The sequence below is a fragment of the Panicum virgatum genome, chromosome 4K (genome assembly GCF_016808335.1).
Source record: "Panicum virgatum strain AP13 chromosome 4K, P.virgatum_v5, whole genome shotgun sequence".
NCBI classification, from domain to species: Eukaryota; Viridiplantae; Streptophyta; class Magnoliopsida; order Poales; family Poaceae; genus Panicum; species Panicum virgatum.
In genome coordinates, this window is record NC_053139.1 from 42,187,636 (window position 1) to 42,212,944 (window position 25,309).

Below are 25,309 nucleotides of genomic sequence, written 5' to 3' on the forward strand. Positions count from 1 at the left end.
CCAGCCGCCTGCCCCTGGATATCCAGAGTTCCTGGCTACTCAACCACCGCTCTTCCATAAAGCGGACGAGCCATTGGAGGCGGATAGTTGGCTCCAGACCATAGAGTCCAAGTTCACCCTGCACCCGTACCAGGATGGGGACAAGGCGGGATTTGCAGCCCAGCAGCTCAGGGGTCCTGCACGCACGTGGTGGGACAATCACGTGGCCATGTTCCCTGCGGGCACTCGGTTCACCTGGGCGGAGTTCAAGAACGCCTTCAGAGCACATCACATTCCTGCAGGGGTCATTCACAGGAAGCTTACCGAGTTCTTGGACCTGAAGCAGGGCAATAACAGTGTGCTACAATATTCCCAGGCCTTCAACACTCTATCACAGTATGCCGGGTACCATGTGGACACCGATGAGAAGAAGCAAGCCTATTTCAGGCAGGGGCTCAGTAGCAAGCTCCAGGATCGCTTGGCAATGGTCAGGTTCGACAGTTTCAGTGAGCTAGTCAATATGGCTATCATTCAGGAGGACGCCCATCTAGCTCACAAGGCGGAGAAAAAGAGAAAGGCGCCGGCAGCGGGATCTTCTAGTAGCGCCCCTCAGAGGTTCCGTCTGGTGCAGTCGGGCCCACAGCGAGCCCCCTTTCAGCACCAGCCACAGCAGCAGTGGGGATATAGGCCCCCTCAGTACACTCAGCCATAGGGGACAGTTAGGCCTCCTGTTCCTTAGCAGAGTGAACAGAAGGTGTGGGTGCAGCAGCCGGGGATGTGCCCCAATTTGTTTCTGTGCTACAACTGTGGATAGCTTGGTCACTTTGCACAGAACTGCCCAATGCCACCCAAGCAAAGCCAGCAATCGAGCCAGCAGGGTCAGAAGCAGCAAGTGGCTCACTTCAAGCTAGGACAGGTGCACTACACCACCCTCGAGGGTATTCCTGAGGGAGCTCCAGTGATGGCTGGTACGTTCTCAGTAAATGAACAACCCGTTACAGTGTTATTTGATTCAGGGGCGTCTCATACTTTTATTAGCAAGGAGTGTGCTATTAGATTGGGGCTGAAGATACAGAGTATGCCCAAGCCGTACCATATTCACTCACCTGAGGGAAAGTTAATCACCAATCAATTTGTTAAGCAAGTACCCCTACAGTTGCAAGGAAAAAATTTTCCTACGGCCCTGATAATGTTGCCAACCCAAAGGATAGATATTATATTGAGTATGAACTGGATGGAGGGTCAGGGAGTTAGTCTGGATACGACCTCACAATCTGTGCACATCAAATCCTCCATTCATGGGTGTATGACTTTGCATTTGAAAGATCATATGTCTTTGACACCTACGGTGAATCAGGTTGAGGGTAAAAAGCTAGCTGATATACCAGTGGTGTGTGAATATCCGGACGTCTTTCCGGATGATTTGCCTGGAATGCCGCCTAATCGTGACATGGAATTTACCATTGAATTACAACCGGGTACGGCACCGATTTCTAGGAGGCCTTACCGGATGCCACCCAATGAACTGGCGGAGTTAAAGAAACAATTGCAGTAATTGCTTGATAAGGGCTATATCGGTCCTAGCATGTCACCTTGGGGCTGTCCTGCGCTCTTTGTGAAAAAGAAAGATGAAAGCCTCAGGTTGTGTGTGGACTATAGACTTCTGAATGCCGTCACAATCAAAAATAAATATCCCCTTCCCCGGATTGATATTCTCTTTGATCAGCTATTCTGGGCCAAAGTATTTTCCAAGATTGATCTTCGCTCTGGCTATTATCAGATAAAGATTAGAGCTGAGGATATTCCCAAGACGGCGTTTTCCACCAGATACGGGCTTTTTGAATATCTGGTCATGTCTTTCGGGCTAACGAATGCCCCTGCTCATTTCATGTATCTTATGAACTCGGTGTTCATGCTCGAGCTAGACAAGTTCATCGTGATTTTCATTGATGACATCCTGATATTTTCTAAGAATGAAGAAGAACATGTAGAGCATCTCCGCATTGTGCTTCAGCGCCTGCGGGAGCACAAGCTGTACGCCAAATTCAGTAAATGTGATTTCTGGCTCAAGAAAGTCCAGTTCTTGGGCCACATCATCTCATACAAGGGGATTTCTGTTGATCCAAGCAAAATTCAGGATGTTCTGAATTGGAAGACTCCAGAGTCTGTTTCGGAGATCCGGAGTTTCCTGGGGCTAGCAGGTTATTATCGCCGGTTTGTACCGGAGTTCTCAAAAATTACTAGACCCATGACTGAACTACTCAAGAAAGGGGTGAGATTTAATTGGGACAACAAATGTGAGCAGGCTTTTCAGACTCTGAGAAGGCTTCTGACGTCTGCCCCTGTCCTCGCTCAGCCAGATATTACCCGGCCTTTTGACGTGTATTGTGATGCATCAGGTACGGATCTTGGCTACAGTCTCATCCCTGTTTGTCTTCGCTGGATAATATTCGGCCATTAATAAATGTTGTAATGCAACAGGTACGGGCCTAGGCTGCGTCCTTATGCAGGATCAGCGAGTGATTGCCTATGCTTCCAGAGCCCTCAGGTGACATGAGGAGAATTATGCTACCCATGATCTGGAGCTGGCAACAGTCGTACATGCATTAAAGATCTGGCGCCATTATCTTCTGGGCAATCCGGTGCATATATACTCAGACCACAAGAGTCTCAAGTATATCTTTACCCAGAGTGAGCTAAATTTGCGCCAGAGGCGGTGGTTAGAATTGATCAAGGACTATGATCTGGAGATTCATTATCATCCCGGCAAGGCTAATGTTGTTGCCGATGCACTGAGTCGCAAGGCGAGTTGCAGCTGTGTCTCAGCTACAGTTCTGCAAGAAACTTTGTGTCAAGAAATGGAGAAGATGAATTTGGATATTGTATCTAAAGGCACACTTGCTAATGTTACCCTTATTCCTACACTTCGAGATCAGATTATTGTTGCTCAGAAAAGTGATGTGGGCATGGGTAAGATTAGACAGAGGCTCAGTGAAAATGATCCCAGAGTTCAGTATTTTCATCAAGATAAGGAGGGGTTCTATGGTTCAAGAATCGATTAGTGGTACCTAAAAATTTGGAGCTTCGGAAGCAGATTCTTGATGAGGCCCACATTTCTAGATACTCAATCCATCCAGGCAGCAATAAAATGTACCAAGATTTGAAACAGAGGTTTTGGTGGACGAGGATGAAGCGAGAAATTGCTAAATATGTGTCCGAGTGTGACACCTGCAGAAGGGTTAAGGCAAGCCATCTAAAGCCCGCCGGTATGCTTCAACCCTTGAGTATTCCATCAGGTAAATGGGAGGATGTCAGTATGGATTTCATTGTCTGCTTACCCAACACCTCAAAAGGGTATGATTCCATTTGGGTAATAGTCGATCGATTTACGAAGGTATCCCATTTTCTTCCGGTAAAGACTTCTTATACGGCGAGACAATATGCACAGTTGTACCTAGATCGTATTGTAAGTCTCCATGGAATTCCAAAAACTATTATTTCGAATCGGGGTGCACAGTTTATTGCATGGTTCTGGGAACAATTCCATGCCACTTTGGGTACACGATTGATCCATAGTTCAGCTTATCATCCTCAGACCGATGGTCAAACTGAGAGAGTTAATCAAATTCTGGAAGATATGCTGCGGGCCTGTGTACTTTCATATAGTAAGAAATGGGATGAGTGTCTGCCACTCGCTGAATTCTCTTACAATAATAGCTATCAAGAGAGTATCAAAATGGCACCCTTTTAAGCCTTGTATGGGCGGAGATGCAGGACTCCACTAAATTGGTCGGAAGCCGGTGAGCGGAATTTCTTTGGGCCCGAATTGGTTGGCGAGGCTGAGGACCAGGTTCGTCTTATACAGGCAAATTTAAAGGCCGCCCAGGCCCGCCAAAAGAGCTATGCAGATAAGAGGCGCTGGCCTCTGATTTTTGAAGTTGGTGATCATGTTTACCTTCGGGTGTCCCCGATGAAGGGCGTGCAGCGTTTCGGAATGAGGGGCAAATTAGCACCCCGTTATGTTGGGCCTTTTCCTATCACTGAGCGTTGTGGGCCGGTGGCATATCGTGTGGAGCTTCCCCCGCATTTGTCGGCGGTCCACAATATCTTTCATGTGTCCCAGCTCAGGAAGTGCCTTCGAGTTCCGACTGAGGTGGTAGATACGGAGAATTTACAGTTGGAGCCCGATCTCATTTATCCAGAGCACACGGTGAGAATTGTTGATCACAAGACCAGGGTCACTCGGAATCAGACCAGCAATTTCTATAAGGTTCAGTGGAGTAACCATTCCGAGCGGGAAGCTACTTGGGAGTCGGAAGAATTCCTCCGATCCAAGTACCCGGAGTTGTTACAAGTTTACCAAGGTAGCTAACCTGTCCACTTCTTTTTCAATTTAGCGCTCTCATTAATTCTCGGGACGAGATTTCTTTTAGGGGGAAGGATTGTAACACCCAGGTGTTAATCACCATAATTTACACTAACCACGACCATTAGATTAAGTGGGCATGATCAAAACCGAGACCAGAAACTTCTGCTGGTGAATCTGGCCGGACCGGTCTGACCGGTCGGAGCAACCGGTCTGACCGGTCTAACTGAATTCTCACCGGTTGGGCCCCACAGCATTTAAACCACTCCCTTCTCTCTCCCCAACCACTCCCTCCCTTTCACCATGCTCAGCCCGAGCTCAGGCTCTCCCCCTCTCATTTTTTTCACCCCAAACCCTAGGACCCGATTCCCATCCATTCCAATTGATCAAAGGCCAAGGAAGATCAAATCGACACGGAGGAGAGCTTCTTTTCCACGTGTTCCTCCTTGGAGTGCTGTGGATTTCAAGTCTTCGCGGGGGAGAGACTCATTCAAGGTAATTTAGGGGTTTGGATCGATCTCCTCCTCTAGATGGTTTTAGGTGATTCTATCTGGTTATATACGTCCTAATGGATCCCAGGAACTAGTGCCTAGAAGGGTGATGGCTTTGGTGGGCGATTTTCGCCAGGCCAAGGATTCTAGCTTCTGGCTGGGTAGGACCGGTCTGACCGGTAGCTTGCTGCGTCGAGTAGGACCGGTCTGACCGGTATTATGGACCGGTCTGACCGGTATAGCTGGGCTGAGAAGGGTTCGATTAGGGTTAGTTGATGCAAAAGTTAGTATTGTATTTGGCTATGGGTTACTTGTAATTTTTATAAAATCATGCATGTATTCTCATGTCATACGCATATGCATACGTGTAGCAGCCGCGGCGGAGGAGGTCGTATACGAGGTGGTTGCGGAGCCACAGGAGCCGCAGGGGCAAGCCCCGCAGCAAGAGGTTCGCGGGGAGTCGGCCCAAGGCCCAACTCACCCCAGTGTTGAGCAGCAGACGCAAGGTAAGCCCCGGTGCACATCCTACTATGTTACATTATGCCACGTATATATGTCTCTAATAATTGTGCATTAGGTATAGGAATTGTTTGAAACCTTAGTTGCATGATCCCTAGGTTTTCCTGGGCCTTTTACTAGTATGAATAGGTCGCTAGCACTGCTATGCTTAATAGGGCTCGATAGAAGTCGAGTGATAATGCTATCACTCGCGAGAGGTAGGTTGTTTCTATATTACATTATAAGAGGTACTGTATTCCTGAGGAAAGAGATGGGATGGGAGACCGGATGTGGGAAGGAGTAGCCTCATCCGTGTCGATTAAGGACCGTTCCGTTGTCGGCTGTGCTGATCGGGGATTGAATTGTACTAGCCGCATACCAGGAGTAGGAGGTAGTCGAAACCGGTAAGCCGAGTACTGCTTTGCTTCGAAAGTACAGGAACCCGCACCCAACTCCTGGGGCGAGTCGAGTACTCGCGGAGAATTGGGATGCATATGTTTACTTTTGGTGGTCTCACATTGAGCTCGGCTGACCATATGTCGTTGGGCTGGTTCCTGTAGTTCGAGGCGGGGAGGGGAAAGGTTGGTGCGTGGGGTCCGACGGGGCCTTTGCATGCCGTGTTGGTTAGGTTCACCTTGCAAGGTTAAATCGGATCGATTCGCCGTGTCTCGCGGTTATGAGAGCCTTGATCTCTTGGTCACATCGTAGAAAGGAAAATGAGTAGAATGAGAAGTGATGAAATGTGGGCTGATGACATCCAATTAATGATTTGATTACCTTGATTGTTGTAGTTTCGCCAAACATAGATGATTAGTAAATTTTTTTTTGATAAAATGCGGCTAAAACATTGAAAGTAAGGATATACCTCTAGATGCTATTTCTGCAAAATAACCCGGAAAGGAGGTGATGTCGGACATTCCTGAACTGTGACATCTATAATTCTGTTGCACATGCCAATCAGTTTGACCGATATTGATTCGTCCCAGAACAAAGCAATCCCTCCACTATTTCCATCACTACCCATTGCAAGACCACCCTTTAAACCAATTCTCCAACACAAATTCTTCATTTTTTGCTCACTTTGCCTAGTCTCCAATAGGAAAACAAGCTTGGGGTGATAGGACTGCACAAGAGCAGTCAAGTCTCGAACTGTCCGGGAGTTCCCCACCCCCGGCATTTCCAGGCTATAGCATTCATTGCTCCTGGTGGGGCTCGCCATGAGCTCCCACCAGGTTGTCATATCTCACTGTGTTTAAGCCTTTTATCTTACAGCATTTTGAGGTCAAATCTTCACTAGCATCCCCCATAGATTCATCATCCTCTGCCTCCTCATCAGAATCAGGGAGTTCACTTTCTAGTCTAAAAAAAACAGTAACAATCTTATTCACTGCCATACCCTTCTTTGCTGATAATTTGATTGAAACTCTGAACCCATTCTTTCCACTACACATTTGTTTTTTACCCACTTGAACTTTCAGTATCATCACACCTAATTTCTGTTGGTCAGGCACCTTGACTGAAGTTCCCGAGGCAGCATTTGGTTCAAGGGGGGAACCATTACTTGTGCACAACATGGAGGCAAGTTTCCTGCTCAAAAACCCTCTCTGGAATGGTACCAAGAAAGTAACACATATCTTTTTTTGCCAAAAAAAATAAAGATAACCAGATTAGTGGACACATAGACACATACCCCAAGCAGCTCCAATCTTTTATTTCATAAGGGAGGGAAGCCATTACAAGGAGAAAAAGGATATCTGGCGGGTAAAAACAAACTGCAGCAAAGACATCCATGCAGAGTCTTGTTGGGAACAGGGACCTGCTACTAAAGCCACTTCGCAGATTGACAGAGCACGAGAACATAACCTTCCGCTCACGACCTGAGGAGAAAACCATCTCAGGATTTATCGTCCAGGCAAGCTGGACAAAGAACTGAACTGACCGTGGCCATCCCATACCATGGCCGTTCACCATGAAGGGATTCATGGTTCCTGCCGGACGCTCTCAGTAGCGCCCGGCAGTTTGCCGGTAGCCCCAGGACCGGTCGCTGCCCTTCCACCATCCATTCCTTTTGTTGCCCTGCCGCTATCCTTCATGCTGCCCTCTGCCATTTCATCTTCATTAGCTGTAGTATTTGTTGTGGATTGCAGACCCTCTTCATCGTGTTCATCGCCAAGAATTATAGTTTGCTGGCTAGTCTTTTTTGCCAATGGTTCCACCTCTTCCTGTTCCATACACATGTAACTTGTTGAGTATTATTCAGTAGTTATTGTTAATGCTCTTGGCGTATTTATTTTTAGAATTACTAAATTATAAAGAGGAACGGAGACATTGCATTTTAAACAATTTAATTTTGGATGTACACTACTACGAAAACAGTTTTTAGGGGCAGGTAAAAAACTATTTCTAGATGCGGGTGGCATGCAAATACTATTTGCAGAGGCGGGTTATTTTTTTACCCGCCTTTAAAAAAAATAGAACTTTCATACAAATCATTTTTGTAGTGATAATTAAGACTTCCATGTTCTTTAAAAAGCGTAGATCGAACAACAAGAAGAAGAGCCCTCATCTTTAAACATTTATAGGTGCGTACGCTTCTCTTTTGCATATTTTGAACTTATTATACTTGAACTATTTATAATTAGTTTATACAACTTTTGCACTTGTTGGTTGAATTTAGAAGTTGGTTTCTTATTTTTATTCTTGTGAATTAAATTCTAGAAAAAACTGAGAATTACTAACAAAATTATATACTATTGAATTGTACATGAAAAATTGTTGCGGCATACCCAGTGATTAAATTCTAGATCCGCCACTGCATGGTGCCTCTAATTATCATCAAGAGTCCTGGGTTTCCTAGGAAAAACCAAAAGCCTCTTGAAGTCTAATTATTACAAGACAAGCAAACTAACCCCTTGTTTAGATGCAAAATTCAAAATTTCAAAACTATCACATCGAATAAGAATCTTACATGCATGGAGTATTAAATCTAGATGAAATAAAATACTAATTGCATAGTTTGCTTGTAAATTACGAGATGAATCTAATGAGCCTAATTAGGTCATGATTAGACACTAATTTGCTATAATATTTGCTACAGTAAATATGTGCTAATGCCGGATTAATTAGTCTTAATAAATTCGCCTCGCAGTTTACAGACGAATTCTGTAATTAGTCTATGTTTAGTACTTCAAATATAAAAAAAATCTATTTTAAAAATTTTACAGGCGGCAACTAAACGAGGCCTAGTCATCAGGACTAAAACGAGGAAAGAGAGTTTTTGTAGCCCAAGTGCAAAAGCCGTAGATCTCCTATCAATAGGCTATTAAGTAACTCTAAATGAATTGTGGATACATCTGTATACTTAACATACTGAAACGACTGCCATTACTCGTATCTAACCAATAGTGATTCATAAAAGTTAAATCTTGTAATCAATGGTGGGCCAATAATGAATTTTTTTTGCATATGTATTAAGACGCTTGGTTTGATTTCGAAATTGTCCAGAGTTTTTTATGTTGTTTTCATTGCACCATCAAAAAAGATCTATCCTCAGTCCTAACAACTCTTCATCTTCGTCTTCCTGGGATTTCTTTGAAGGAGAGCTCACTTTACATGGTGTCGCCGTAGGGTCGAGCAGCAATAGGAAAGAAAAATACAGGCTCCATGCAACATCCTGGGCCCTGCCCCCTGTCCCCTTGGCCATCAGATTATTTTGAAGAAGAAACTGAAGCCGCATCCTGGGCATCAACAGAAATGTCTTTGGCCGAATTCGTGTCTTCCCCGAACCCGCGAGCCCCCTCTTCTCGACCCCTACCCTATTCGCCCCTCTTCTTCATTTCTCACCGCGCCGCCCCCGTTCGCTCCCACCGGGTGTTCGCCTGCTAGCCGCTCCGGCCTCTTCCTACGAGAGTAGGCAGCCCGTGCCACCGTCCACTGCTTGCTGGCGCCGCCCTCCTCGATCACTCCGTGTAAGTCTCAGAATCCTGAATCGTTTCAGATCTAAACGGAATGGGACCATGCCCTGGACTCCGATTCGGAGTGGTATTCTCGGCTCCGGGTAGGATCGGAACGCAAGAATTTCTACCCCTCAGCTTTCTATATATCCTAGGGCAACGCAGGCCGCATGTCCCAAATCGAGAACCCGAACAATTGGATCCAATCGCAGGAAGAGGAGAAAAGTAGTGAGACGGAATAAGAAATCATGCATCCTTTGATGCGATCCTTCGCTCAGCGTGCGGCATTAGCCGCCGGCTGGCGACGGGGCGGCTGCGGCTCCGGGAAGAAGGGGGCGCTTCCGCTGGCTCAGCAGGAGGTGCGCGCCCAGATGCATGCGCTGGAGGAGCTCGCGCAGGTCCGCCCCCATGGGCCTGGGTTTCACGAGCATCGTTTGGAGCGGCGCCATGTTTGGTGGTGTCCTCTTCGCTGACATCGCCTTCAAGTTTAAGCCGCCTCCAAAGACTCTAGAGGAATTATGGTTAGAGGCTCGTCGTCAGGAACAAGTCTGAGGCAAATGTAGGCTCATGTCCGTGTCCGGGTGGTGCTGTCTCTTCCTCACAATTATCTGAGGCAAATGATAGGAAACTTGGAGCAAGAGTGTTTTTTTTGTCAGGGCTCTACTACTCTTCTTGATACTAGTAGAAAGATGAGTATTGATGTCCAGGGTGTTCGTGCCAGCATTGTAATATCCTTGCAGTTTGTCTTATGAATAAAAGAATTGTTTATCACTGATGGAAAACTCCTTGACGACGAAGTGTGTTGATAAACCACCTTTTCTTGTTGGGCACTAAGCTTGCATCTATGATGAAGTTTGGCGATTCTAAGCTTTGTTTGTTGTGTAATAAAATGGGAGTTACAAACGATTGCTTCAATGCTATATTGTGGATGTCCCCTATCTGGTACAAAGTACCAAAAATCTGGGAAATGTGAGTTACTTAATATTTGTTATGTATGCATATGTATTTTGTCTATATTCAATTAGACAATTTGGTTAACTCTTACATAACTGTTGTGTTCTATTGATAATGACAACGTATCCTATGAAAACCAGCTATCATGTGCAAACTTTGGAAACTCCAATCAAGACCTCTAGATGGGCATCTGATAGATAGGAATGGAGGTGGGACAATTTTGTAAATAACCACCCGCAATTAGCCTTGCTAATCTCAGTTTTTTGCAACTCAACCCCCGCAGCAACCCCGTCCGGCGCCCTGGGACGCGTCGTCCGCGTCGCTTCATTTCGACTCCGCCTCCCGTGATTAAAGACGACGCCGCCATCAGATAATTGTTATACGAATAAAACTCCTCTCACATTCAGCCATTTCCGTTCTCATAAATGACCTGCAACATCAGCAAAGTACCTATAAAACTCTTACAAAATTTCACTAAGACTGGCCATACATCTCCAACCTAATTTTTGATCATTTCCCAAACCATTATCTAAACAGGAAAAAAAAACTTAACCAAGTCATCCTTTCACATTTCCATCGATCATAAGTTCATTCATAATAACGCGGCAGTACTGAGGACTTCCTCTGCAATAATTGCAAAGGGACTGTCTCACTGATGTGTGGGCCCCACTGCTATAGGCCCACCCGTCAGTGGGGCGTCCCCTGCAGAACGGCATGAGATCCGAAATCCCCAAACATTCTCATTGCAATTTTCCAGTGGTGGAAGAGTTTTTTTCCTTCATGATTCAATGAGATGTAAGTGTCTTGATGCTCCAGTATGGTTCCAATTTTTATTTGTCTAGGCTTTCTGCCATTTACTTCCTATCTTACTTTCGATTGTATTGTGTTGATGAGCAGGCAATTGAAAAGAAGTAGAGATAGGTCTTCACTCCAATATTAGGGATGAGCAAAAAAAAAAGGAGCAAGCGAGGCTTTAAATTAGATTTTATGTTTGAACTGCAAGTCAGTTTCTAATTCCGAACAAATTGTAAAGGGAGAGTTGAACATAATCTAAGATTGGTTTGCTAATTGGAACTGTGGCTATGCTTTGTGTATTCTTGCTGGTATAAGGGCTTTCTTGTTGGTACATTCTATGAAATTGGATAGAAAAGTTAGGTGTTGCTTGCGGTTTTCCATCCATTTGCAAGGTCTACATTTGGTGGGAGATTAACACTTATCAGAACAAGACTTAACATAACAATACATAAGAGCATACAACACCCTTTTCTTTAGACCTTGTTTAGTTGCAAATTGCAAAATTCAAAATTCCAAAACTATCAATACTTTGGTGCATCGAAGGATGGCTGAAATATCTTGGCAATGTCCATTACCATACCCAGAACCAAGAAGCATTGGGGATTTCATTGACAAATCGCTAAGCGATACTAATTTTAGAAGCAAGCAACGAACATATTCACAGGGCTTATCACCAGCAAGTACCGGTGGTGCTCATGTTGGAAATCAATCGATAAAGGGAAAAGCAGTTGCCTTGGATCATGAACTTGGCAAGAAGATCGGCGTGGATTACACAAAGGCCGTCTCCACGAAGGCTGCTGAATCATTGTTGGTTTCAAAATCTGCTGAATCACTGTTGGTTTCAAAATCCATATCAAAATTAGGATTAGTGGTGGGCCAGGATGAAAAAGTTTTGATTGGGCCTGGCAGATGGTTTCGGCCCACACCATGGCTAGCTTCTCTTTTTTTTTTTCAAGGATGGCACACGAAGGAGAAATCCTACCGGATACTGCAAGCCGCTGCATCAATTTCTATGCCATTAAAAGGATTTTCAAAATTTTTATGGCACTAAAGGAAGAGGCATCAATTTTTGTGCCACTAAAGGAATTGGCTCTACAATAAAACAAACGATAGTTTAGGAGATTATCCGGATTTTGACTACAGTTGAAGGGGCTAATTTAGACCTTTTTTTTCTCTTTCATAATTCTATGGATCATGAGGGTTTTTTCTCTGCAATAACTGCGAAGGGTGTCACTAGTGTGTGGCCCCGACTGCCATAGGCCCACCCATCGGGGCATCCCATGCAGTTTTTTTTTGACAAGGGGGAAGAGAGGGCTCACTTGCTCCATATACAATGGCCCGAGATCTGAAATCCCCATTGCAATTCCTCTCCAGTGCGAGACCCCCCCCCCCCCCCCCCCCCCCCTCGCTGGCTCGGCCTCCTTCCTTCTCCCGCCGCTATGGGTCTGCATCTTCTCAGGCGCGCGGCTACCGCCGCTCGGGGCTTCTGGCGCCGCCACACGCTGCCAACATCACTGCCGACCACTGCCGCACCCCTCCACTCCGCGAGATGCGTGGTGAGCCGCCCCTCGCCGATCCTTTGAGGTCCATTATTTCAATTCTGCCGAGTGCTTAGGAATCCATTGCGATGATCTTGCTGCTCGTAGGTTTTAAATGATTCTTTGGGGATTTGTCGGGTGTGTTACTTAATTGCTTCAGTTCTTGAGAATATGTCCATTATTTCAATTCTGCAGGGAGCCTAAGGGCCGTAATATTAGTTGTGCTACATGAACATGTTGGTTTCTAACGTTATTCTTTGAGATTTGTTGGATGTTTTACTAATCTCATCAATTCTTGTGGAATATTGCCTGATTTGAAGGTTTGAACGGGGTTCTTGCATTTATTTCAGAGCTGTGAGCAGGTCAATGTCGAAGGTTTGTGAAGAGGGTTCGGAAGTTGTAAGTCGCACGGGTGAGTCCCAGATGTGGGTACTCTTTGTCCAGAAACCTCGTACACAGTGCTTCAATTTCTTTGTCAATATAAGTTGTGGTTGTTTTAGGTCTGGGCGGAATTCCTGCCGGGGATGCTGACCACAGCTGATGCCCTTACTTTGGGGATCTGCTACCTTGAGAGCTCCGACACCCTCACCATGGAGCAGATAAGGACCATCTCTCTAGAGAAGGAGAACAGGGATCTTAGGGGGGAGACTGAGGTTGGCAACAAGGCCCAGCAGCCCAGCACCAAGAGCAGCTGGTGGAAGGGTTTGTTTCCTTCACGATTCAATGAGATGTAAGTATCATGGTGCTCTAGGATGGTAACAACTTTTATTTGCCTAGCGTTTCTGCCATTTACTTCCTATCTTACTTTTGATTGCATTGTGTTGATGAGCAGGCAATTTAAAAAAGCAGAGATAGATCTTCAGTCCAATATTAGCATTATGAGGTCTGTGGTAAGCTGATTAAATGGTGCGTAGTCATCAGCTTGAATGATTGATGGCAAGAAGCTGACCAAGTTTGTTCGTTTAGGTTCTCATTTTGGTAATCTCTTCGTCGTACTATAATGCAACTAGCAAGGTGGCCCACGCAAATAGCGCGGGTAGCTAGCTTCTTTTCTTTTTAAAATTTACGTTCTTTTTACTTCAAAATAATTTGTCCAAATATTCATGATGTCATTGTTATTCTTTTGTTCAAATGACAGAGACCATGGTGTCACATTTGTTATCATCATATTTGTGGTGGACGATGAATTCTTTGTAAAAATAATACATTATACAAAATATATCTTTTTTATAATCAGAAATATATCTTTTATTCTTACTGAAAGTATTATAGTTTTGGTCTTATAATGTGAATTCCTCATAGAGAGTTTTAGGTACAGTGATAGCTATTTTTAAGGTTATTAGAAGATATAAATGTGTTAGTAGTGTGTGGTCCGTATAGAATAAAAGCTTGTGAATGTAGTTTGGCCCCACTCGACCAAATTATTATATCTAGCTAGGCTAGCTATATTTGACTTCTCCATTCAATCTTGTATTGCAGATACATTCATCGGCCTTGTAGCCATAGCAACATTGTGTTTTCACTTTTGGTGTCAAGAGATATACTTTGCTGAAGGATGTGCATGCCATGGCTGCATCCATGGTGTCTCTTCCCACGATGGCCCACATTACCAATGTGGGTGACGACATCATAGAAGTTGAGGGTTCCATAGATGCAAGCTCCTTCTTATGTAATAGTTAGATTGTGATAATAGATAGATCTATATATTCTTTTGTTTTCATACTAATGAAGAGTTCCTTCTATCCTATTCATCGTGAATTTTAATTTCCATACAGAATCTAAGTCATAGCAATACATACACAACTACAACAAATCTAATCTTTTTCTTGTTTTTTATTTCTATATATTCTTTTCATATATCGATCGGTTGTAACTTGCATCTATCCTTACCAATAATATATATTTTCTCGCATTTCCACCGATTAGATTTGAGCATTTTTCAAGTCAAGCCCAAAAAAGTATGACTAAATTCGGTCTAATCTTCGCACCTAGTTCCATCCTATGGCCAACTTTCGGACCCAACTCGAGCTTTCCACTACTTTTTGGTTGAAAATTAATTAAATTATAATATCGGGTCATGCTCTCGTGAGGCTAAATTTTCTTAAACCTAATTTCCTGACAATCCTGGCTCTACAATGGTGTGGGTAGAGGAAGACCCAATAATTTCTAGCAGTGTCTAAAATGCTTGTGTTTACCACCATTTAATGTGATAATTTCTTATCACGCAACATTAAAATGGTGGCTTAATATTTTTATACTAAAATTTATATACTAAGTAGATAGATAAGAGTATCTAGCTATTTTATTATTTAGCTATTGACATGGACTCTTTAAGTTATTGTAGACAATTAGATCATAATAAAATCCAACATTATATATTTTTTATTTTCCAGATTGATATTTTAATCTCCAAAAAAATGGATTAGTAAAAGAATCCAATTTTAGAAAAAATACTATCGAGAGATTGTATTGAAGTTTTTTAACATCAAAATATTACTCCATTATTTGTATCTACCATTATTCCACATTAACTTCGAGAAAAGAGGGAAGCTCACCCACTTACCTAATCACTGGTCATATAAGCATTTCATCCAGGCTTTCGGGGCTCCAACACCGTGTACAACTTCGTCTGCCGACTTCCACACTGCTGTTGACCTCGGCCTACTCCTCGACCCCATTTTTACCATATAGTGTAAAATTAGTTTAATCTTTAAATGGCCAATGTAAATAATAGATTAATTCTAATATTAAAGATTTAGTAAGGAACCTGTGATTAATTATTGGTAAATATTATTGATTTAGAATTATGGGGTTTTAATTCCCTCTTCTCTTCCTTAATTAATTGAAAGTTCATGTATGTGTATGTGCTATTTGCGCTCTTGAAAACACTGCACATTAGCTAGTGCATTAATATAAGAGACCTGCCGTTGGCCATGACCAAACATTTGTTTAATGCACGTGCATGTGTTTTGCCTTGTGCGGTGTCATGCAATGGATGGCAGTTAGTTTATGTGAATGGACGCCTTTTACTGAACGGATATATTGTCTGCTAAGCGGCCGGGTGCCTGTGGCGGTCAAACTTGGGATAAGAAAATTAAAGGACCTATAATTTGGAACCGAGAGAGTAGCTTGTGTGAATGGACGCCTTTTACTGAACGGATGTCTGCTAAGCGGCTTCTTGGTCTAGTGCCATGCAACTTTCTTGCCACCTGCGGCAGTGGTTCCTCGACAATGCTGATGGATTTGTGCTCCTCGTCGTGCTCTGTGGGTTCCCGCGCTATGAGGCCGACAGTGGGCCTTGCTGTGCACCAGACCGCATTGGAGTTCTCGCGATGGTCAACCAGCGATACCCAACTCATTCACCCTGCATCTGCGGCTGCGTGTGCAGAACAGGGATGGTGAGGATGCCTTCCTTCGTGGGTTCATGGCCGCTTGAGGATTATTGATGAGATGGACTGCGGCTGATGCAATCTAGAGGTGCTTGCCTTGGTGCCTTGCTCCATGTGTTTTGGCCTGGGATGCCTGCACGTGTTTGAGTTGGATGAGTGACCGAGTTGAAACAATTAAGCAATCTTTCTTATAAATTTTCTTATTTCCTATTTTGGCATGGACTCTTTGGTCATGTTCTAATTTTTATATTTTTTAAATCTGAAATTGGCTATTTATTAATCGTATTTAATATGAATTCTAGAGTTACTTTGGACCGTCGGATGTTCATAAAATCTAACGGTGCAAATTCTTCTCTTTTTTAGATTAATGTGGGAATTTCTATACCATCTCGGCGAACGTGGTGGCTTCTTTTAACACTCCCATAAAATCCAACGGTGCAAATTCTTCTCTTTTTTAGATTAACGTGGGAATTTCTAGACCCTCTCGGCGAACGTGGTGGCTTCTTTTAACACTCCTTTATTAATATAATAGATGCTATATTGTTTCTGTTTGTATCTCAATTTGGATAATCTGTCCAGACACTCATTTACCAGTCTTGCAATCTCAAAGGAATGCATTAGTGCTTATTGGCTTGCTTTGGTTCATGTGCTTCTGTGGAGCAACCATTTATCTTTGTGATTTGATTTGTAGTGGATCCAATTTTTCTCAGATATTCGATTTGAGAAGTGGATTATCCAAGCGGCGACATATTCGAATAAGGTGCATTTTTATGATACATTGTTGTCCTGTTGTATTTGATAAATTACTCTTATTTTCATTACTTCCCCCTGATCTTCTCTGTAAATTTTGATTGGCCAGTGCACAGCTTTAACACGGCAATTTACATATCAGTAAGTAATCAGTTGCGATCCTATTAAGCATTGCCATGTTTTTCCTCCCTTACATGTATACGATGGATACTTATCTGATAAGCATTGAATTTGCTGACTGGTTTTTAACCTACGATAACATATTTGTACCGGATGCAGCTGTAGAGCTCAAGTGCTTGGAATGTGACCTGAATAAATATCAACTTCTGGTGTTCTCTTTTAGACTCCGACTGAGTAGCATTTTGGCTCATCATGCTTATATGGAATTAGACGATCTCTCATCCATGAGTGCTCAGAACTGGGCTATGCCCGCCACCTTTCAGTCCTTATATCAAGAAATATATCCACAAGCATGCATGAGCGAATATGGTAGTGCATAATTAGGATGGAAATTCTCTGCGGCGGTGCCGCACAGCACACTTGTGCGACACCACCCAAGATGCTTACACGTGGCGATCAAACCGTAGCAGGCCTATGATTCTGGCGCAGGGATGTGGGAGCTTCGTGTCGTCCGAGCCGATTGCGATTAAGGCTGGATATCGAGCCAGCTCGGCTCGGCTCAGCTCTAAGATAGTGAGCTGGCTTGGCTCGGCTCGTTATTGTGACGAGCTAGAAGTAAGGCTCGGCTCGGCTCGTTTGCCAGCTCGCTCGAGCTGGCTTGATTAGCACGCGAGCCCGCTCAAAAATGACGCTTTCGGTCTTGTCGTGCTGGGGCTGCCGTGCCGACGGTGCTTCCTCTCCATGGCCACAGCCCGCGGGGAGGGGCCTCGGGGCAGCGGGGTCGTAGGGCGTTGAGGTCGAGCCTGGCGCAGCGCTACACACTCTGCCGCCTGCTAGCTGGCCGCCGGTGCTAGGGGAGCCAGAGGTTAGGGCAGGGAGGACAGAAGGCACATGGGGAGGGCGGGAGGCAGGCGATGCTCGTTGTGCCGCCGCTCTTCATGCCGCAGATCGCAGGAGGCAAGGGCCCGGGTACTCGGTGGCGTGTTGGACGTGAGCGATTGAAGCCTGGCGTGGCCGGCACGGAGCCACAGGGCGTGGCGCGGCGGCCGCCTGCGCTGGCCGCCCGAGGGCCAAGGAGAGCGGAGGAGAGGGCAGGGAGGCGGGCGCTGGGCCCTCGCGTGGCTGTGCGACGGGCGGTGATCTGGGGATGGGGCTGCGGCAGGGCATCTGTGAGGGAGAGGAAGGGGCTCGAAGGTCGGTAGGGATTGAGACTTGAGAGGACCACCTTTCGTATGATAGGTTCATTGGGCTGAATCTTATTTGGGTTAATGTTGGGCTGCAGCCTCCGGCTCGTGTGGCTCGCGAGAAGCTCATTAAGGAACCGAGCTAAATACTTGGCTTGGCTCGATAATATTTTTTAACGAGCCGAGCCGAACCAAGCCACTAACGAGTCAAGCCAAGCAAACTACCGAGCTACGAGTTTTTTCGTCCAGCCTTAGTTGCGATCGGCCCGCACCACCAGGGAGCCGAGCCCTCCAGCCATGATCAAATCAATCAGGACGGTGTTCGGTGTTCCACCCGCATCCGTCTGTTTCACAGACAGCTCCGTCAAAAACGGATCGGGCTGGACTGCTCTTAGTTGCTTAAAGAATTCTGCAGCCGCCGGCCAGTATCATCGATAGAAAATTCTTGTGCTAAATATTGGCATGCAGACCAACGAGAGAGTTATCGCTGGCTTGCTGGAGACCAACTAGCTTTTGCCTGGTTCGCTACAGACTTGCAGATGAGCGATGTGCCTACTCAGCTCAACGATGAAGAACAACCTAGCGGCTGGCAGCGTCTGCAAGATTTGGGGCTTCCATCTAGTTCACAAGGAGATCAAGGGATCAGCTCGATCTATTCGGAAGATCTGTGGAGCTGGCTCAATGGCAGGTCGCCAGGCCGCTGGAGGGCTCGGCTCTCCTGGTGGTGCGGGCCGATCGCAGCCGGCTCGAACGACGCGAAGCACTCGCGTCCCTCCGGCAGAATCGCAGTTCCGCGATGGTTTTGATCGCCACGCGTAAGCATCATGGGCGGTGTCGCACAGGTGCACTATGCGGCACCGCCGCAGATAGTTTCCATCCGCATAATTAGGTATCAGACAGTTTGACTTGTCCAGGTTTTCATTTACATGGTGTGATGCTTCGTGGAACTCATTCATTGTAGCACACGCAACAACGCGATTTCCTTACATGCCAGAGAAAACTTGTAATCTCTCATGCTATTGTTGTGTTTATGACATGTGAATATGTGATCCCCCTACAATCACCAACAATGGTATAATCTAGAATTTAACCAATAGCATGTCAGGAATCCTCAAATGTGTCTGCCACGGTCATGTAGCAGACTAGGAGTAGAAGTGCGCGCGCTCTGTATCCGTCAACTGCAGAGGCGTGGCTGTACCTGTACGCGTGCCGGGAGCAGGTTCTAGGGTTATTGTGGTCGCTTTGTTGGCCGTGTTTCGTTTCTTCTAAAAATCCTTAGAACACGCATCTCGAAAAAAAATCGTGCATGTATGGCGTACTAAATGAAGTCTATTTGTAAAATCTCTTTAGTAATAGGTGTAATTTTTTGTGGCGAATCTAATGACTGTAGTTAATCGATGATTGGCTACAGTAACCATCATCTAATCATGCGGTCAAATGCCTCATTAGATTCGTCAGGGTTTCTAGCACAGGGGTTCTGAAGTTAGTTTTGTAAACTGCTTTTATTTAATACAGTACCTAGCAGTCAAAGTGTTGATTTCGTAGAATTCTAGAAAACCAAACGGACCGTTGTATCGTCTATCAAGACATTCCCTTATAAATTATAAGTTGTTTTTTTTTCTTTTTTGGATACATATCTTCTGCTATTCATAAATAAAAACATACTTTATGTAATGCATACTTAAATGATATATAATTTAGAAAGAAGAAAGTACTACTCCCTCCTTCCACTTTTATAAGGCATAGTGAAACATGGTATAGTCTTTCAAATAACAATTTGATTAAATATTTATCATATATTATATCATTTATGATTATAAACTTATAATTATTGTAAACTATATTTGATTGTGAATTCAATTATATAAAATTTACATTGTAAAAATAAAAAATTAATAGTCAAATTATTGGTCAAAGATAGCATGATTTGAATCTTGATACATAATCAAGGGTTGACTCAGTTTTCGATAATAAAAACTTTCCAAATCGTTCAAACCAGTAGAAGTTTGTCTAAGGCCCTGTTTGGTTCCAAATAAATTATCTACTTATAAGCTAAAAAGTAAAAATAGTGACTTAAATTGCCAAACAACTCTAACTTATAAGTCACCTCAACTTATAAGTTTTAACCAGCTCCACCCCAACTTAAAACTCAGGCTCTGTTTGGTTTCCATAAGTCACTTGACTTGTAAGTCAGGTGACTTAAATCTAATGACTTATAAGTCAAGTATATTTGGTTGTAGGTGACTATAAGTCCCATCCCCCTAAGCCCCTTACTCCACCAGCCCGATCGGCCCGCCCCCTCCCCTTCTCTCCCTCCCGCCCGACGAAGCCTCACCGCCCCACGCCAGCACCTCCTCCGACGCGGATCACCTCGCCCTCCTCCGCCTTCGTGCGCGCGGCCAGATCTGGGGCGAGCAGGGCCGCGTGGAGGCGAGATCCACGCACGACGGCGAGATCCGGGCGCGGAGGTCGATGGATCCTCGAGCTCCGCCCATGGCGAGGCGGAGGCCATGGCAGCGGAGGGCGAGGCGGAGTAGGTGCCCTGCCTATGGCGGCGCGGCTCACCGCAAAACTGGGGCCCTCCACCCTGCTCCCTCCCTCGGTGGCCATGGCGGCGGGGCGGCGGAGGCCCGCGCGGCCGGCGCCCGCGCGATGTGGCGGAGGTGCCCGGTGCCTCCTCGTCGCGCCCCTTCGAGCCCTCCCTCCCTCCGCGGCCTGGTACCGGCGCCGGGCCAGCAGAGTGGCGGCGAGCACCTGCCACGGCGCCGGGCCCGCAGGGCAGCGGCGAGCACCGGCCGCGGCTACGGGCCAGCAGGGCTGCAGTTGCACAGAGGCCATGCCGGCCTCGAGCTCGAGCTATGGCGATGGGGAAGTGGGAAACAGCGGAGAGAGCCGGCGGCTGTGGCGGCCGAGGGGCGCGGCGACGGCGAAGTCTCCGCGGCGGCGGGGGCTTCGGCAGGGGGCGGGCGCTTCGGCGTGGGGCAGCGGCAGCCGCTTCGGCACGGAGACGGGGCGCGGGGTGGAGGTGGGGGGCGGGGGCGGGGAGATAGGGTTAGCCGTGGGCCCCACACATAAAAAGGTGTGGGCCCCACACAAAAAGTGATGACTTATAAGTTTTAAGTTGGGGTGGAGCTGCTTATTGCTTATAAGTTGGGATGACTTATAAGCTAGAAATGTTTGGCAAAATAAGTCACTTTTTATACTTTTTGATTTATAAGTAGGTGACTTATTTTAAACCAAACAGGGCCTTATAAATCCTTTTTTTTCCGCGTGGGGCTCATATCTTTTAAGTCACTTAACAATCCAATACCCCTGATTTATAAATAGGTGACTTATTTAGAACAAAAATGACCTAAATGGGGGCGTAGGCTGAAGAGTACAATTTGGTCCTGGGAATCGGACCTGGGCCGCATTTGTTTTTTTTTTGGCCGACGTCCCTGTAGCGTACCGAGCAAAATCGTTGGGCCCGGGATCTCCGATCTCGTTCCCGATTTACCGTCTCTCCCATATTCCTTTCGGCTTTCCCCGCCGGCCGCCGCCCGCGAGCCGCAGCCGAGCACCACCCGCCACCGCAGCCTCCCGCGAGCCGCAAGCTCCACCCGCCACGGTCTTCTCGAAGGAGAGGCCTTCTTCGACCAGGTAAGTTTCAATCCGATGTCATCCCAATCCTGCACGGATCCGTGTTCGATCCATCCGATTTCCCTCATCCCAATCCTACACGGATCCGTGTTCGGTCCGAGTATACCTCTAAATCCGGACCCCCATGGAATCGGTTCTTACCCTCCTATATATGTTAGGTCAAATCGTTCCCCAAAGCCTACCGCTGAAGAAGTCAATCGAGCAAACATGAATCCCTTGCTGCGTTCCGCTGTCCGCCGTGTGCTGCGGCCGGCTGCTCGGCGTGCTTGTGAAGCTCAGAGACGATGCAGCGAGAGGGAGAGAGCCATCGCGGAGGTTAAGCGGATGACACGGGACCACCTGCGTGCGCGGGACTCTGCGGCAGCAAAGTACAGTCATTTGCCGATGTACAACGGCGTCATGTGTGGTGTTCTAATCGCTACAGTCATCCATTTGTTCAAGCCGCGAGAAAAGAGTTCCCAGGAGATATGGCTGGAGAACAATGCTAAGTCCAGAGAAGGATCTGGAGCAAATTAACATGGCAATGGCTGGTGTCGTCTTCAGAGTACTCAGCAGCTGCTTGGTAGAGATGAAGCCGCTTATTAGTATTGGTTAGTCTAGTGTTCAATGGGTCTTCAAGTTTTATTGAAACAGTCTATGTATCCATGTAAATCATTACCTTTATAGTTATATTTTTTTTTGTCATAATATCCACGCCTTCTTTCACGAACATTAGAGCAAAATGTGTGTGGAGCCCTACGAGAATCGTTCTGCTAGTGTTCAGGAGAAGTTTATGAAGCTTTTGGGTGCTCAAGTAGCTGCAAGTGATACAAAGAACTGGATGTTAAGCTCACAAACAGTCAATAGAGCCATCTTCTGAAGAAGATGCTTTCGTGGAGATTGATATACAAGCAAATGCGTCAAGTCATTTTTTGCTAAAAGCATAAAGCATAAACAACAATGAATCAATTATTAAAACGAAAAGAGAGTTTCTGTTTGCTATCTCATTTCATCATGCTATCAAGAAATCAGAATTTAAAGAAGAATGGAAGAAAAGTGGATGTACACTAATGTCCGATGGCTGGACAAATAGGAGAAGATCAAGGTGCGGTCTCTAGGTGAGTAGCACCAAAGGTACTGTCCGTTTGGCTGTAACATCCCTAAAATTAATTAATCAAATGCACTCGCTATATATATATATATATATATATATATATATATATATATATATATATATATATATATATATATATCTTTTGAGCTCAACTCCTTAATCATCTAATCTCCATCTTGTACCTAGTATCCATCTAAATATTATCTTCCTTTCAAGCCATCGGTGCAGCCTAATCCTCTTCCTCCTAATCTCTCTTGCTCTCTCTTCTTCCTATCTTTTCCCACGATCAGACCTCAAGCAAGCTACACTTGAGAGCAAGCAAGTCAAGCAGCAGCACGCACTCCAGTCTCCAGTTAATCAATTTTCATTCCTAATCTCTTGCTCTCCCTCTAGCCTGTGCACTCTCCCACACACGCAGCACACAAGCAAGCCAAGTACTAGAACTAGCAAGCTAAACTCCACACACGCACTAACCCTTCCTAGCAGCCTGACCTTGCTCCAGCGGGAGCTGCGGCGTCCACGCCCAGTGCAGCCCGTCAAGCTAGGGCCCCCCTTGCCGTGCCTCTTTCACGCGCAGCACGCGCAGCTCCCTGTGCACCCACGCGCTCCACACACCCGGGATGCTCGCCGCGCCGCTCGGCCCCTGCCCGACCCGTCCCGTCGACCTGTGCTGCCTCGCTGATCGCGCTGCCGCTCCGCGACGCCTAGCGCTGTTAATGGCTGCCGAGATGCTCACCGCGCCGCTCGGCCCCTGCCCGACCCGTCCCGTCGTCCTGTGCCACCTCGCCGCTCGCGCTGCCGCTCCGCGACGCCGCGCCAAGCACCATTAATAGCCGGGATGTTCGCCGGCCGGCCGGCCACCGCGACCGCCTTTCCCCTCCTTGCCCGGCCTATAAATAGGCCCTCCACCGCACTCTCCACCACCGCGCGCCCCCTCCCCAGCCTTGCTGGTCCGCCACCAGAGCCACCTCCGCCCGCCTCCGCCGGCCACCGTCACGCCGCCTCCTCGCTCCGCCATAGCCTGAGGTGAGTAGGGGAATCGGACCCCCTCGGCCTCCTCTCCCTTTTCCCCCCTCTTCCCGGCCGCCGCCGTGCTCCGGAGAGCCGGATCCCAGGGGCGCCCCCCTTCCTCCCCCTCCTCTGTTCTGTGGAGGGAGAGAACGGGAGGAAGAAGAAAGGGCTATTTTGCCCTTAGACCCTCCTCTCTTCCCTCTTCTGTTAAGAAACCCCCCACCTCTCTTGACTCTTTTCCAAAAGAAGCCCCTCTCTTATTCCTTTTAATTAATAACCCCCTCCACTATACAAAAACAATTACACCGAGATCCCTGCCCCTTTTCAGAGTAGCCCACACATTTCTAGGAATTCCAACCAAGCCCTTCCAGTCCCAAAAGTAATTACAAATAAACCCTTGAACCCCGTTTAGCCCTAAACGCCTCTTCGACCAACCATTTTATGCACCAAAAATCCTCCAATTACTCTAAAACTTTACCACGCCCTTCAAAAATCCTTCCAGAAATATTTTCCCCATCTTTATTTCTTCATTTCCTCCGATTCGAGCTCAACGATAAAATATATGTTTCTTTTCTTGATTGTGTGCTTGTTTGTGTGCGCCGTAAATCACGGAGTGACCGAGAAAGAATCCGTCGACGAGAAGTACCGTGACCCCGAACCCGAAGGACAGTTCCTCGATCAGGACTTCCTGGAAGGCTTTGTGAACAGCAAGTTCAATCTCATCCTTTGATGTATATTTTGTCCCAGTTTTATAAACACAACCTATTGGCCTATTTTACAAAAATTGCATATGCTTTTACTGCTGAAACATGGTTGGATAGCCACTCCTTGACTTGTTATAACCGTTCCTTGATCACCTAGATTAATGTCTAAATATAATTTGTTATATTTGGATATTAATCGCTGCTAGAATCGCTAAGGACCGTATACTCATCAAATATGGTGTGATTGTTTATAAAAGAAAATGTGTGAGTGTGTGGGGAGGGAAAAGATGGATTTGTTGAAAAATAAATGAAAGATGTGTTTTGACGAGATGGATGGCATTTCTGTGTGAGGTGCCAAAAGATGTGCTTGACCCGGTGTGGTTGAGCAAGGTTGGGAGATGTCCATCTTGTCACAGTTAAGGACCGAGTTGTGGTGACGTCTTGCCTAACCCAATCCATCGTGCAACCACTCGACCGTTGTATGTGGCAACGGCTTAGCATAAATCCCACTAGCTAGCCTGTTAGTCATCAGGAGAGCTGAGAGCAACGGGTGGCCAAGGAGACGTGATAGGATCTTGGTGACTTATGCCCCGGTTAGTCCTTGTTGGTAGGGTAACCCCTTCGTGGAGTCCGTGTTGGCTAGCCAGGCTCAGCTAAGGTGGGTAATGGTTTTGTTGGGATCCGCACCGGCACCAAGGTGATCGTGCTGCGGTACCCCACTTGTGGGTAAAGTGTACAACCTCTGCAGAGTGTAAAACCTATTCGAATAGCCGTGCTCATGATATTGAGCGGGTTATGGTTTGGTCACATAACTAGCGTTTTTCTGGGGATGGTTGGGATGGCGT

General features: G+C 46.2%; 1 protein-coding gene and 2 long non-coding RNA genes across 6 annotated transcripts; all 3 read left to right on the forward strand.

Moving 5' to 3' along the window:
* The first annotated feature begins 9,088 nt into the window (after positions 1-9,088).
* LOC120704929 lies at positions 9,089-10,062 on the forward strand. The gene is made up of 2 exons (XR_005687733.1): positions 9,089-9,302; positions 9,443-10,062. It is a non-coding gene; the product is annotated as an uncharacterized LOC120704929 (long non-coding RNA).
* Positions 10,063-12,416: 2,354 nt separating this feature from the next.
* LOC120704930 lies at positions 12,417-14,387 on the forward strand. 4 transcript variants are annotated; one of them, XR_005687737.1, is made up of 4 exons: positions 12,417-12,592; positions 12,895-12,999; positions 13,075-13,304; positions 13,407-14,387. It is a non-coding gene; the product is annotated as an uncharacterized LOC120704930 (long non-coding RNA). The 4 variants fall into 4 exon arrangements; XR_005687735.1 differs by having other exon boundaries at positions 12,418-12,592; positions 12,925-12,999; XR_005687736.1 differs by having other exon boundaries at positions 12,419-12,592; positions 12,895-12,986.
* A 3,360-nt stretch (positions 14,388-17,747) lies between these two features.
* Positions 17,748-22,361, forward strand: LOC120702249. Its single transcript, XM_039985969.1, has 4 exons — positions 17,748-18,027; positions 20,284-20,932; positions 21,639-21,656; positions 21,815-22,361. The coding sequence occupies exons 1-4, from the start codon at positions 17,748-17,750 to the stop codon at positions 22,170-22,172; spliced, it is 1,305 nt and encodes a 434-aa protein (XP_039841903.1). The 3' UTR covers positions 22,173-22,361.
* Positions 22,362-25,309: the final 2,948 nt, after the last annotated feature.

Coding starts and splice junctions, on each gene's coding strand:
- LOC120702249 (XM_039985969.1), top strand. CDS start 17,748: ATGCTCGTTGTGCCGCCGCTCTTCATGCCGCAGATCGCAGGAGGCAAG. Junction 18,028..20,283: donor GGAGAGGAAGGGGCTCGAAG/GTCGGTAGGGAT, acceptor CATCCCCCTAAG/CCCCTTACTCCACCAGCCCG.